The 14,618-nt window shown below is 47.1% G+C and overlaps 1 protein-coding gene across 1 annotated transcript; it reads right to left on the bottom strand.

Annotated features, from left to right (window-relative positions):
* Nucleotides 1-1,229: 1,229 nt before the first annotated feature.
* CD4H9orf152 (chromosome D4 C9orf152 homolog) lies at nt 1,230-6,402 on the bottom strand. Its single transcript, XM_047831477.1, has 2 exons — nt 5,919-6,402; nt 1,230-3,216 (listed from the first exon to the last, which is right to left on the bottom strand). Exons 1-2 carry the CDS (start codon nt 6,109-6,111, stop codon nt 2,690-2,692), a joined length of 720 nt encoding a protein of 239 aa, XP_047687433.1. The 5' UTR covers nt 6,112-6,402; the 3' UTR covers nt 1,230-2,689.
* Nucleotides 6,403-14,618: the final 8,216 nt, after the last annotated feature.

Raw genomic sequence — 14,618 nt, 5'->3', positions numbered from 1 at the left:
AGGTCTGTGACTCCCCACCACCCTGGCTCTCCTTCTGTCCCCAGTCAGGATCCTGCTCTACAGTGTCCTTCAACTGCCCCCTCCTCCCTCTGTCCCATCTCTTCTAAGGAAGGATTGGAAAAATCCTTAGAGATTTTTCAACCAAGTAAACTGTGCATTTTCAGGACTTAATTCTGGACCCTGTCTTCTCTCGACACTCTGCATAGGTGAGCTCACCTTTGCTCATTTTTTCAGTGCCTCCACATACTAATGCCCCTTAAATTCATGTCCAGTCCAGAACTTTGGTCTCAATTATCCACCGGCCTATTTGATATCTTCATTTGTATGCCTCACGAACATCCCCAACTCAGCACCCCTTGTTGTAATCTTCCTTCAGTAAATCCTAATGACTTTATCTCCAAAATATACGTCAGATGTATCCACTTCTTCCCCGTCTCTTCAGCTCCCACTCTTGCTTGAGCTGATAGCATCTCTCCCACCGAACTTGTCCTGGCCGTTTCTGGCCATTGCCTTTTAATGGGACCCTCAACTCATTCTCCGTGGAACAACCCAAGTAATCTGGTTAAACTGCAGATTAAATCATTTTAGTCTCATACGTACATCTCTTAATGACTACTTATTGTATGCAGAATGAAATCTAATAATGTGCTATAATTGGCCCCTATCTACCTGTGTTAGCCATTAGTGCTGTTCATCCATGCTTTCCATTTCTTCTCTCCTTCCAGGCACCTGGGATGACTGCATACCCTTGAAGTGAAGATAGGACTATGACACTTGCTTTGGACAACGAAACGTAAGCAAAAGTGACTTGAAAGCCAGTACATGACTGTGTACCTGGCTTTCTTCTCCAGCTACAGTGATGAGGGAACCCAGTATTGATATTGTAGGTGCCATGATGCTGAAGCAGCCTGAACTCTCGGCCATATATGCACGAGAGCTGCCCTGGGAAGTTTGCCCAAATCCACATGGACTTTTCATGAGTGAAAAAAAAAATTCTGCTGTAAGATTTGAAGGTTTGTTTCCGCAGCAAAACATAGCCTGTCTGACTGATACATTGTAGAAAGAGGGGTTACTTATGGGAATCCTCATTCATTCATTCATTTATAGAAAGCCACAAGCAGGGGAGAGGCAGAGGGAAAGGGAGGGGGGGAGAGAGAGACGCTTAAGCAAGTTCCACTCCCAGCATGGAGCCCCACACAGGGCTCAATCTCATAAGCAGTGAGATCATGACCTGAGCCCAAATCAAGAATTGGACGCTTAATTGAATGAGCCACCCAGTAGCCCCTGGGAATCCTTTTTACAACAAAAGTGGAGGACAAAGTTTTTTCAGAAAATTCCCTTATTTTCCATTAGACTAAAAAAAAAAAAATTAACCGTGGCTCTTAAGAACTATTCACAAAAAAATGCAACAAACCCCCAAACTGCAGTGAATTTCTGGGTGATCCAATGAGCAGGCACATATGTATCTTTGACAGGTAATGACACAGCTCTGGATGAAGATGGACAAGACGGGATCGCCATTGGGGAAAAAGAGGAAAATACAAATGAAACTTCACAGAGCCATTATCTGATATGAGGGAAAGGCACCTTTGATGTGTTTAAATATCATTCCTAAAGTTAAACATTAACCAAGAAAGACTGACTTTCTTCTCATTACTCAAGTAACACCTGATTCACTTTTTCTTGAGTTTAAAATATCCCAGGGAGGATCTGAGTTCTTCAAATTCGGCTGAAGAGGAAGGAGTTTGTGGGGACTACATATTTTCCAATGGGAGCATTTCTTTGTCTCCTGCTCAGGCTCCAACTACTATATATTTTCAATCACTGGCAGTGTTTAATAAGAACTTAATTAGGAGACAGAGAGTGGGGGGGGGGAGGATGAGAAGACAAATGGGAAGAAAGGAAGGAAGGGAGGAAGGATAGAAGGAAGGAAGAGAGGAAAAGAAAGGTAAGGAAAGGGAGGGAGGGAGGAAAGAATAGAGGGAGAGAGGCAAGGAAATAAACCAATGGTTGGTCTGGAATGTGCAGTCTCAGTGAGAGGTGAGAGATGGCCTAAACACCCTTAACACACAAAACAGCAAGTTGGTTTGTTTGTTTGTTTAACCCACAGTGACCATATTTTGGGAGTCTTAGCTGAAATGGTGTGGTCACTCCCAATGAATGCAGTGACTTCTAAGTGAGCTGGCCTCCAGCACAGTAACCAGAAAAAGGCAATTCTCAGTGCTCATCTTCTCCAGATCATGTGAGAAATCATCAGAAGATACTGAAAACAAGACTGCCCACGCCCATTGACTCCAGGGCACTGCTAAGGCATTCCATTGGCTAGGGCGCCTGTGTTATGTTTGCAAATTCCCTTTTCTAGGGACAGAGAAGGTGTCTTACTGGGTCTCCCCAAAGAATGGGCATCTAGGGCTCCATAGCAAGGTCTTTGTATATAAGCAGAATAAGGCCACATCGCATCGATTAGACAACTCTCTTTCATCCTGGACTGTGTGCAATCTGGTCTAGGCAATCTCTTCTTTTTTGAAGGGCAAGACTGTGTGTCCACCATGAAGTTCAGAATCCCTGCAACTGAGTTAGTCTAGCTCTTGTGCATAGCTAGAGGCCCTAGCTGTGACTCTGCCTCCCGTGTTCTTTGCTGAGGTCACCGATAGTTTCAAAGTTGAGACATTTGGCTGAGTAGAAAGCCTCAGGCTGGGCCATATAAGCCCAGGTTCCTGGCAGCTTGAGAGATCCTGGGAGTTTTCCTCTGGGGAAATGGATAGTGAGCTGGTTTTTCAGACCTGTGTGGGTTCTTTATGGAAGGAGGGCACTGAATGCCGATATTTAAGCCAGATCCCGCTGCGTTTGTTTGGACATTGTCCTCCTGACATTCATGCCGGGCTGTTTCTAGAATGCTGGTCCCTTGCTGAGTCATCTGATTGTTTTCAAACGAGCCCGGGTCTCCTTCCTGAGGGAGCCTTTGCTCGGACCCCACGAGCTTGCCCTTGTGTTTCACTTGAAGACTGGTTTCCTGATGGAAGGTCTGGACCCAGCGGTGCATCTCTAGGTGCTTGTGCCATGGAGATTCGGGGACCTGAAGACAGCCTCTGTCAGTCTCTTCCAGCATCACCTCTGGTTCAGGATCTGCCTCCTCCAGGGACAGGGAACACCTTCTCTCCTTGTTAATCCAAACAGCACTGACCATGGACTCTGCAGGAGCAGACGCATACCCTCCTGACAAAGCAAGGCACAAGCAGGGTCACCACCAGAATGTACATGGGCAGCTCTCCTTTGAGGGGTCTCAGAGCTTTCAAGCTGAAGGAATATGATCCCAAAACGTCAAGGAAGCCAGGCGGCCAGTACATTGCATGTGGATACACACACATACGTGGGTTCCACATGACCCCACTTACGTATGTTCACACATGTGCATTCCCTCCCATGCCCACACATTCACACCCACACAAGCTCTCTAACACACACTCAGGCACAATTATTCATTCATTCCACAAATATTTATCGCGCACTCGTTATATGCCAGGGACTATTTATCCTAGGTTCTGAGAATACAGCAGTAAACATTGAGACAAAATCCGCATCCTCATGGATGGGTTCTAGTGGGGTAGAATATGTTATATATTCTATACAGATATCATATTATATAATTTAATAATTTATACAGAAAATATTCTATAGTCATTCTAGCAAGCGACTATATTATAATAAAATCGCAGGTGGTAACCAATGCTATGAAGAAAAATCTCAAGCAGAACTGAGTTTAATTACAGATTCCAGGACTTAACTGTGATGAGCTGGGGAACTAGCATGTCAAGCTGACAGAAGGGTAGGTACAGGTTCACACGCACCGGCCAGGGGAAAAGGTTACTCTTACAGGGTTTTCTGTTCCGGGATTCAACTAACAGGTTTCCCACCCAAGGTAGAGGATGCTCCTTTTGGATGACTGGCCCTTCCCCTTCTCCCCTCCCACAGACACAGTTCTGAGAACACATCAGCAGCTCCCACTGCTTCCCTGAACTGGCTGCAGGGGTGAGGATCCAGACTGATGTCCCTCTTCTTTCTTGGGGATGTATTTTTACCACCTTGTGGCACGTGATAGTTTATTGTCAACCCTTGGTGGCAGAGAAGGTGGTGGGGATGACTGGAAGGCACGTTCCCAGGACAGCACGTCTGTGACCAGCCCGGGGTTCCCTCTGAATTGTCCGTGAAGCTCTCTTGAGTATTCGGGCATGTGTCGCAGCACGAGGCCCCGTACAGGACAAAGTGAGTGTTCGGGCACGTGTTCTGCAGGGGCGGGGAGCTGGTGTCAGAGGTCTCAAGGCAGCAGGAAGCCCTGAGCTCCAGTTCTGGGAATCTAAGAAAACAGGACTGGTGTGGCCATCTCTGCCAACAGTGGTGAGACTGGACATCTGTTCCCATTTGAGGACCGTGCGGTTTTTCTCAGCACGAAAACCTTCACCAATAATCAAAATGTTATGTACCTATTTGAGAACAGAGGAGAGGGGACGTGACGGGAGAAGCCAGGAACTAGTGTCCTCTCCGCTATGTTAAGGTGAACAGGCAGGTCTTGGTGGCGGAGAGGAGCCTCCTTAGCTGTCCATCATAGCCTGTGGTCCACAGAGACCGAGGAAAAGGACTAAAGTGGGAGGTACACCTGGATCCTGACCGCAAAACAGATCCCACAGAGTGGCTGACCTGGCCTGGGAATCAGGAGTCTTTCCTGACAAAGCAGTTCCTGGCCAGCCCATCTGTGGTTAAGCTACCCAGTCCTAAGTGATCACATGACGCTAGGGGAGAAGGGCACTGAGTTACAGAGCCTAGGAGAAAGAGCCAAAGTGGGGGGTTGGGGCAGGGGACGGTGAGTTCAATGGGGCAGGTCGAGTTCAAGTTATCTTTGGGACACGCCAGTTATGGGGATTCGTTGTGAGTCTGAATCACGGGTGTGTTAAGCATGGTACTTTCATTTGCTAGTAGTTGAATTTAATGAATGTTTGCTGAATGACTGAATGAATAAACACAGTGTATTTATTGAGGATGGGCTAGGGCTTTAGGATGGGCTAGGGCTTTGAGGATGGGCTAGGGCTTTAGGAACCTTTCAGTGTATGCCCTGCAGAGATGGAGGGCTATTTGACTCTGCCATTTCGGTTCAGACAGAACCCACTGGCTGGCAATAGCCCAAAGGAGAAACGGGTGCCTTCAGCTCAGTGGTGAACCCGCACCCCCCCCCCCCCCCCTGCCAGGAACAGCATTAACCTTTCCACCTCCCTTGACCCAGTCCCAGTCACTCCTCTGTTAGAGGGAAGGGCTGGGATTGAGCCTTGTGCCGCAAACTTTCTCCAGGAATAAAATCTGAGTTCCCAGAGGGAAGAGACTTTTCCCCTTGAGGCTTCTGTATCTCCTGCTTCCTTGGCTGCTGTTTGAGACTATGATGAGCAAGCTCCATGAGCCAGGGTGCCTCCTGAGTCCCTAAGCCCTGTGCTGCCTCTGGCCCGCGCCTGGCCTCCTGGGAATGCCACGTCTGCTCTCTCCAGAGCCAGTTTCTCTGGTTTGCAGGACGTGAGACCCAGCCAGGAAGAGCTACCGTCTCCCCACTGGCCCAGCAGGGGCACCAACCGCCACCCTCCCCCCACCCGTCCACCAGGCAGAACAGTCCTACAAGGTGAGAACATAAGAGCAGAGGCCGGGTACAGCGGGCAGCCGGCCAGATGCCTGGCTGAGGCCGCTGGGTCAGTTGGCAGGAAAACTGAGCCAAGCAGAGCTGCCCTGAACCGGCCTCCCGGCTCTGGCTCTGCCTCTGCTGGCATCCCTGCTCTTCCCCACCAGGAGGGCTCCCGTAGCCCCTGCCTCCCCTGCCTGCAGCCCAGCCACCCATCAGGCCCACTCCCTCCACGTTTGCCCCAGCACCTGCCCAGCCCTACCTTTTGGGAGCACCACCAGGTGGGCCTGGGCCCTCTGCTGCCGACGCAAGCCTTCGTACTGGGCTCTCAGGAGCTGGATGCTGAGCCGGGGCCCTTTCCCCGGGGTCTGAGTCCCCGAGCCCTCAGCCATGAAGCAAGACCCCAGCCACCACAAATGGGGCAGGGCAGGGCATGGGCAGGGCAACCCCTTCATCCAGATCCGGGAGAAAAGCAAACAGTGGTGGGTGGGGCGTGGGAGGGGAGAGAAGGAGAGGCGGAGGGTGGGAGGGTAGTGAGGAGAGCAGGTGGAAAGGTAAGGGAGGAGGGGGAGATGAGAGGGAGGGAAAGGTAAGGGAAATGAGGGACAGTGGAGGGGAAGGCAGGGCCAAGTGGAAGGTGGGGAAGGAGTAAAGCTCAGGCAAGGGGAAAAGCAGGGTAAGAGGGATGTGGGGGAGGGGAAGGCGGGAGAGGGGAAGGTGAGAGGAAAAGGAAGAGTCAGGGGGGAGAGGAAGATTGGGGAGGAAGTCAAAAGGGATCCCCAAGAGGGAAGGAAGGAACAGAGGAGGAAGGTGGTAAGACAGGGGGCTAAGGGGAGGAGGGAGGAGCCAGGGAGACAGAACAAGGCAAGCACAGCTGCTCAGAAGCCTTCTGGGCGCCCAAGGAGGCCTCGTACTCCAGGTCCTTCTCTGCTCAATCCCGATGTTTAGAGTTCAATTCCTGGAGTTCCTGCGAAGTCTCGGGTTTCCTGGCCGGGCTGGAGCTGCTGCAGGGCAAAGTCGGTGCCTCATCAGCTCCCACCTCTTGGACTGAAACCTGGAGGCTCATGGGCAAACCTGTCCGTTTGGTTTGCAGCTGGAAAAAAGAATGCCTTCTGCAGACTCACAAAGCTGGTGCCTCGGGGAGGTGCATGCTGCAGCCATGCCCTAGGGAGCCCCAGTAGGAAGGGAGCCCCAAGTCTCCACTCACCCACCGCGCACATCCCAGAAGAAAGCCCAACCCCAAAGTCTGCCTTGGGGACAGAGCACAGGGGAGCCCCAGCTCTCTGACATTCCCACCGGCCTCTTTGGTCTAAGCATTCTCCAACCTAGCAGTGAGCTGGTGTTTATCTTACCCACAGCGAGAGGTGCACCCTCACCCCTGCTTGCCAGCCGCACCCTCTCTATATCCCCTTCGAATCCTAGACTCTCTGCCCCTGCATCAGGGGGTCTGTCCTTGCATCCTTTGGTCAAGTAAGTCGCTTTCTATCTGGTCCTAACATGAGGCTTCCGGAGAACCCAATTTTCCAGCACACCTACGGGAGGCAATAGAAAGAAGGTCACAGCTGAACTCTAGGAGTCATTCTGGAGGTGAACTGGATGGGATCCAGGGGGTGTGATATGGAGGGCAAGTCTTCATTGGGCAGGGTGTTCATTTTCTAGGGCTGCTGTGACAAAGTGCCACAAATTGGTGAGCTTAAACAGCAGAAATGTATCGTCTTATAATTCTGGAAGCCAGAAGTGCCAGCAAGCCTGGATTTTTTTCTGGGGACTATGAGGGAATCAGTTTTAGGCTTCTCACCTGGCTTCGGTGGCTTTGCTGGCAGTCTGTGGTGTTCCTTGGCACGTAAAAGCATCCCTTGACCTCTGCCTTTATATTCACATAGTGATCTCCCATTGTGCATGTCTCCGTGTCCAAATTTCCCCTTTTTATAAGGACACCAGTCATGTTGGACTAGGGTCCACTCTAATGGTCTCATCTTTTAAAATATTTATTTATTTATTTTGAGAGAGAGCGAGAGAGAGAAACCCAAGCAAGCTCTATGCTCACGGAGTTAGGCTCAATCTCACAAACCGTGAGATCATGACCTGAGACGAAACCGAGAGTTGGATGCTTAACCGACTGGGTCACCCAGGTGCTCCTCTCATGGCCTCCTCTTCATTCAACTAGTTATATCTGCAATGACCCCATTTCCAAATAAAGTCACGTTCTTAGGTACTGGGGTTAGAACTTCAACTTATGAATTTGGAGGGACACGATTTAACCCGTATAAGGGAGGTGAATGGTACTTTCAGTCACAGAGATAGGCACAGGAGAGGAGCAGACCAGCAGGTGGGAAAGGAGAAAGAAGGCTTTTGTGTTAGACGTTGTGATAGAGGTGCCTGTGGTCTTTGGATCATCAGGAGGGAGTCCGCATCTTGGTAGAGAGAGGCCAATGTCCTCCTTTGTGAAAATGATACAGTTCGTTATTGGAAAAGCCTAATAGTGCTGCTATGAATATTCATGGACGGTTTTTCCTTGAGGACTCGTCTCCAATACTTTTGGTTACTCTTCGTAGGAGCAGAATTGCTGAGTCATATGGTTGTTGCATGTTGTTTTTATTGCAAAACTTCCTTGGCCGGAAGTGTATTGCATTTTGATGATATTAAACAATTTTTTGCATCGTATGCTTCGGCTCCTCTGTTGCCATGCCAAGAACTCTGCCCTAGAGCAAGCTGGCCTTTGCAAGTTAGTTAGCGTGTTTGTTAGCGTGTTTGGTTTTTTGGAAAGGGGATCACCGTTTATAATTTCTCATCACGTAATGACAAAATAATACCCTGTCTAGAAACAAGATTTTGAGAGGCAAGGACACTTTCTGACCTTCTTTTCCCAACACTATTATGTCCAATGAATTAAAAGTCCAGGGGCACCGGGATAGCTCCGTCAGTTAAGCGTCCGACTCTGGCTCAGGTCATGATCTCACCCTTCGCGGGTTTGAGCCCCGCATCGGGCTCCCTGCTCTTGGCACAGAGGCTACTTCGGGTCCTTGGTCTCCCTCTTTCTCTGCCCTTCTCCCGCTTGCACCCACTCTTTCTCTCAAAACTAAATAAACATGAAAAAATATATGTTAAAAGTTCAGAATGCAAATGTGCAAAAGTTTTCCCAGATTTGATTTGCTGTGGCCCATATCAGAATCCTTACCTGTGCAATTGCAATTGCAAATCTATGGAACAATAATATACAATATCAGTGAGTGAATTGTAGAGGCAGCGTGGTGACGACATATCTGGCTTCTACTGCCAGAATACCTGGGTTTTCATCCTGGCCGTGCCACTTACTAGTTGTCAAATCCTGTTTCTTAATCCCCCCCCCCATGCCTTGGTTTCTCCATCTGTAAAATGGGCTAATAATAGTTACAGTTTACCCATCTGTAAAATGGGGCTAATAATAGCATCTTTGTAAGGATATAAAGTCTTAAATTTTTTTTAATGTTTATTTATTTTTGAGAGAGAGAAAGAGAGACAGAGTGTGAGCAGGGGAGGGGCAGAGAGAGAGAGGGAGACACAGAATCCGAAGCAGGCTCCAGGCTCTGAGCTGTCAGCACAGAGCCTGATGCAGGCCTGGAACTCATGAACCGAGAGAGCACGACCTGAGCTGACGTGGGACGCTTAACTGACTGAGCCACTCAGGCGCCCCTGGATATAAAGTCTTTAGAACAGTGCCTGGCATGAGGTCAGCACTGTAAGAGTTTGTTGAAGGCAAATTCACAAGTTGGTCCAGATAATTACAGTACCTTTAATCAAAATAATAAGTTAATATTACAAGTTCTTCTGAAGGAGCTTACTGATTTTAGTTTTGACAATGCCTATCACTCTCTATTAAAGAATGTTTCCCGCCCCCCTGCCCCCAAATAAAGTATATAAAAGCTATTGAAGGACCACTATGGGGTGACTACTTAATAATTCATTTTAAATATCTAAAAAGAGATATTATGACATTTAAAAGCAATTTTACTAATGACAAAGCACAATGTAACTATAAGAATAACAGCCTCGGGGCACCTGGGTGGCTCAGTCCATTAGGCGTCCGACCTCGGTTCAGGTCATGATCTCACAGTCCGTCAGGCTCTGTGCTAATAGCTCAGAGCCTGGAGCCTGCTTCGGATTCTGTGTCTCCCCCTCTCTCTCTGCCCCTCCCCTGCTCATGGTCTGGCTCTCTCTGTCTCAAAAATAAATAAAAACATTTAAAAAATTAAAAAAATAAATAACAGCCTCCACCATTTGGTTATGAAATCATGATTCAATTCATTCAATGTTTATTCATTCAACAGTACTTATTCAGTTACTACAGTGTTCCAGACTCACGAAGCCATATCGAAAAGTAAATTAAACAGACATGATCCTCATGGAGCTTCCAGTCCAGTTCTGGGAAAGAATTGTATAATTACAAGTTCTGATAAGCACTAGGTGAAAATACAATACATAATTTAAATGAAATGATGCATATATACCATTTGGTAGAGTTTCTGGCTGTAATATATGTACTGTTCCAATAATTATAATGTATTGACCTGTAAAAAAAAAAAAATCCATCATCTTACCTTGAAGCTTCCTGCCCTCTAGTGGGGACTTTGAGTCATAGTCACAAAACAACTGGGCAAGGTCGAGGGGGGGTTGGTGTTTCAGCTACTATTTAATGAGCTCTTGCTGGTTGGGATGCCCAGCAAGGTATTAGGCCGTGCAAGACACTTGCCTGCTATAAAACCAAATAAAAATAGTTACTTATAAAATAAATAACACATAAATAGTTACTTATCAAGCTACCTAGCTTTGGAGAAACTTTTTGCTGTTCACATGCCTGGCAGGTCTGTTTGCAGAGATGTGTTTATATGGGCACAGGGGGTGGGGGACGTGGAATTTCCCTGCTCTGAGTTCTCTGCCTGATCTCAACACAGGTATGGCCTGGGCCCTCTGCACTGCTACCTGTCAAGTCTGGACCTGTTAACAAAGATTCGGGGAAGAATAGCGACCCTAATTTCATAGACTTTCTGTCTGGACTTACCCACAACCATCCGGATATAAATGTTGCCCTGTCCTGTTACCCACGCTATGAGCCTCTGCTTAGACTGTGTTGTCCGAGTCCCACGCCTCTGCTCTGCTGTTCGCAGACTACACTGCAGGTCCCTCTATAGCGTGTGAATTTATGCACAGATCTAGATTTATGCACTAAACACCAAGGAAATTCACCAAAAGTCCTACGGTTCTCTGCTTCTGTTTTTACCAAAGATTTCAACTACGTCTATGGCTTTTGGACAATGACTTTCGGATCCCAGCAGGTTTTACTGATGACACCTGGGCTTGATAGAAATCACGTGAATTGGTCAGGTGAGTGTTGCTCAATTTGGCCTAACCTCACTATCAGTTTCGACATTTCATTTGACTTTTTGTGATGTTTTATGTATTTCATTCTATTTTATTTATTTCTGATATTTATTTTTAATGGGCTATTTTTGTGTTTGGGTATATTTGGAGATGCGCTAAGCCCCAGAGCACAAGAGTTTTCGAGACCCGGAGTCAGGTTAAACATTTGCCGGAAGTTCTCTTTCCATGCATCCTGGACTGCTCAGTTCTTTCTCCTCAGGAGTTCTGGGTGGAGGCAGGCCTGGGTGCCTCCCCACTTCCTCAATAGTGAATCACTAAAGAATAAGCCTTTTATTAGTCTCTAGCTTCTGTGCCCCCAAATTTAGCCCAGTCCTCCTGGGAGAGTGGACATCCCTTGGATAGTCAAACGAAAATGAAAGCAGCAATGAAAAGATGATTGCAAATATAAACAACGTGGGCCTCTAGGCAATTTGTGAACATGGAGGACAGATAACCAAGCATTTGAAAGTCCTGACTTCTCCATGCCTGCAGTCTGCAGGTGCAAAGAGGCACAGAGTCAGAGATGGAGAAAGATTTTGGTCCATCCAGAAACTGCAACTTGTGCTTTGCTTGAAGGCAAAGCATATACCATCTGAAGACGCTCTCAGATTGCTTCTTGACAAGAATTACATGCCCCCAAAGTTGAATTCACTTAGGGACCCAAGTAGAGAGTGAATCTAAATTAATGAAATTTCAAGCCACACATAAACCTATTGAAAGCAGAAAAACCCCTTGAAACCAAACAGCTTGATATGTTTGTGACAAAGGTGGCCTTGCAGAGCAGTGGGGAAGGCAGTAAACGGTGCTCGACAAACAGTGTTCAGGTGGATGGATGTCCCTGTGGGAAAAGATTGATCTCGGCCTCTGCCTCACATCATGCACAAAGCATCAGACACAATTCTAACTGAATTGTAGGTCCACATTTAAAAAGGCAGTAGGTCTTCTAGAAGAAATAGTAGAGTAAGTTTTATTTACTTGGGGAAGGCAAAGATTACAAGACAGAAAAACCACTAATAATGGGGCATATTGTTGATAAAATGGACTGCATTAAAATGAGGAAAATTCTTGTTTCTTACTGAAGATATTATTAAGAGTAAAAATGAAGGACACGGGGGTGCTTGGGTGGCTCAGTCAGTTAGGCGTCCAACTCAGGCTCAGGTCATGATCTCACAGTCCGTGGGTTCGAGCCCCGCGTCAGGCTCTGTGCTGATAGTTCCGGAGCCTGGAGCCTGCTTCGGATTCTGTGTCTCCCTCTCTTGCCCCTCCCCTGCTTGTGCTCTCTCTCTCATAAATAAATAAACATTAAAAAAATTTTAATACAGGACACAGAGTGGATATAGAAATACCAGTCAATAGACTCGTATCTAGAATATATAAAGAACAACAAGCTACTATGAAAAAGACGCCAATACAGAAGTAGTCAAAAGACAGCTACTTCAAACAAGGCCAAGAAGCATATAGATACTCACACTTGACATCACTGAAGTCAATAGCTGTGCTTTTTATAAAAGATATAAAATGAATGAAATATTCACATCAACTTTCTTGGTTTCTTGTGGTAGTTGACATCTGTCCCTGCCATAATCAAATTGAACTGAATATAAATTTCTTCTTCGAACATATTATGATCATTTCTTCTGTCTACAAATTCTATCTAAAATTTTTCTTCCTGGAGAACGAATAATCATCCCTCATTGTTTTTCAAAATCATTTATACTAAATTCCACCGTTTTCTGTAGATATTGCCCACGATTTTCTGTAGTCAGCTAAGCAAAGATTGCCCCAACAGGACACAAAATGCTTGGCATAATGCCGGTGTGCTGTTTCTTAAATGAAGTTTGAGCCAGCACTCTGTGTCAGCATTGGCTTGTCTGTTGACTGTCATCAATTGTTCACACCTCCCCTCCCCCGGCCCCCACTTCTAGCAGTTGTGTGTATGCTTCTTTTCATGTGCAAGCGACATTTCATACCGCTTTCGTGGAGAATCTAGTTTACAGTGGTAAATACCAACGTTGGCCAAAGATAATCCCCGACGTTAGTTGTAAGCCACGGAATGGAAGTAGTAACATACTTTTCCTTGAACTGAGAATGTGAAAGCCAGTTTCTACAACTTCCTTCTGTGTTTTAAAATGTAGGTTTTAGGGGCACCTGGGTGGCTCAGTCGGTTAAGCCTCCAGCTTGGGCTCGGGTCATGATCTCGCAGTTCACGAGTTCGAGCCCTGTGTCAGGCCCTGTGCTGACAGCTCAGAGCCTGGAGCCTGCTTCACGTTCTGTGTCTCCCTTTCTCTCTGCCCCTCCCTCGCTCGTGGTCTGTCTCTCTCTCTCTCAAAAATAGCGATTAAAAAAATGTTTAATGTAGGTTTTATTATTGAGATATGATGAGGCCAACAGATCAGGAGATGTCTGCCATTGGAAAGATAATTGTTACTCAAGGTTCTCAGGAGGAGCCGGCCTACCGTTCCCTGCGGGGGCCATGTGGGGAAGCACCAGGGTCAGGCAGGAGGCAGAAAGGATGAGGGGAAAAGGTGGGCAGGTGCCTAATTGTGGTTTCCACAGGAAGGAATGGGGGGAGCAGGGTAAACAGGCTTAGAGTTGGCTGGTTCAAACACTTGCAGAGGCCCCAGGGGCACAGGAACTGTCCCTAGCAGCCTAGTACCTGGCATCACGACCTAGTGATGGCAGGCCTTGGGCTTGGATTTTCAGAATCTGAGCTCTGGGCTCAGCTCACCTGGGTAGTGAGGGCCCCTCATTCCAACTTTTAGAAATACACGTCTGTTCGGTTTTCAGCCAGGAGCAGCAAAATGCTGTTCTGGTGGAAGACAGTTGGAGAATTCAGAGGCAAACCTTAGTCTTCCATTCTTGTGACACATGGTGGGATTTCACACTGTGGATTTTTTAAATTTTTAAAAATTTTAATTCCAGTGCGGTTAACATACAGTGTTATATTAGCTTTAGATATACAATATAGTGATCCAATAATTCCATGTATAACCCAGTGCCCATCATGATAAGTGGCCTTCTTTTTTTTTTTTAATTTTTTTTAACTTTTTTTTTAATTTTATTTTTGAGACAGAGAGAGACAGAGCATGAATGGGGGGAGGGGCAGAGAGAGGGAGACACAGAATCGGAAGCAGGCTCCAGGCTCTGAGCCATCAGCCCAGAGCCCGACGCGGGGCTCGAACTCACGGACCGCAAGATCGTGACCTGAGCTGAAGTCGGACGCTCAACCGACTGAGCCACCCAGGCGCCCCATAAGTGGCCTTCTTAATCCCCATCGCCTGTTTCTCCCATCCCCCACCTACCTCACCTCTGCTGACCATAAGTTTGCTCTCTATAGTTAAGAGTGTGTTTCTTGGTTTCTGTGTCTCGCTCTTGCCTTTGCTCATTTGTTTTGTTTCTTAAATTCTACATGTGGTATTTGTCTTTCTCTGATTTATTTCGCTTAGCATTATACTCTGTAGCTCCATCCATGTTGTTGCAATGGCAAGATTTCATTCTTTTTTTTATGGCTGAATGATACTTCCAGTGTGTGTGTGTGTGTGTGTGTGTGCGTGCGCGCGTGCCA

Source organism: Prionailurus viverrinus, chromosome D4, assembly GCF_022837055.1.
Source record: "Prionailurus viverrinus isolate Anna chromosome D4, UM_Priviv_1.0, whole genome shotgun sequence".
NCBI classification, from domain to species: Eukaryota; Metazoa; Chordata; class Mammalia; order Carnivora; family Felidae; genus Prionailurus; species Prionailurus viverrinus.
Note: the sequence above shows the minus strand (reverse complement) of the source record. Positions and strands in the feature narration are given on the sequence as shown.

What these genes read in the sequence shown, in the direction of transcription:
- CD4H9orf152 (XM_047831477.1), bottom strand. Translation starts at nt 6,111, where the DNA reads ATGAAGGGGTTGCCCTGCCCATGCCCTGCCCTGCCCCATTTGTGGTGG. An exon ending in CCTGGTGGTGCTCCCAAAAG is followed by an intron (nt 3,217 to 5,918) that starts GTAGGGCTGGGC and finishes TTGCTTTGTCAG; the next exon opens with GAGGGTATGCGTCTGCTCCT.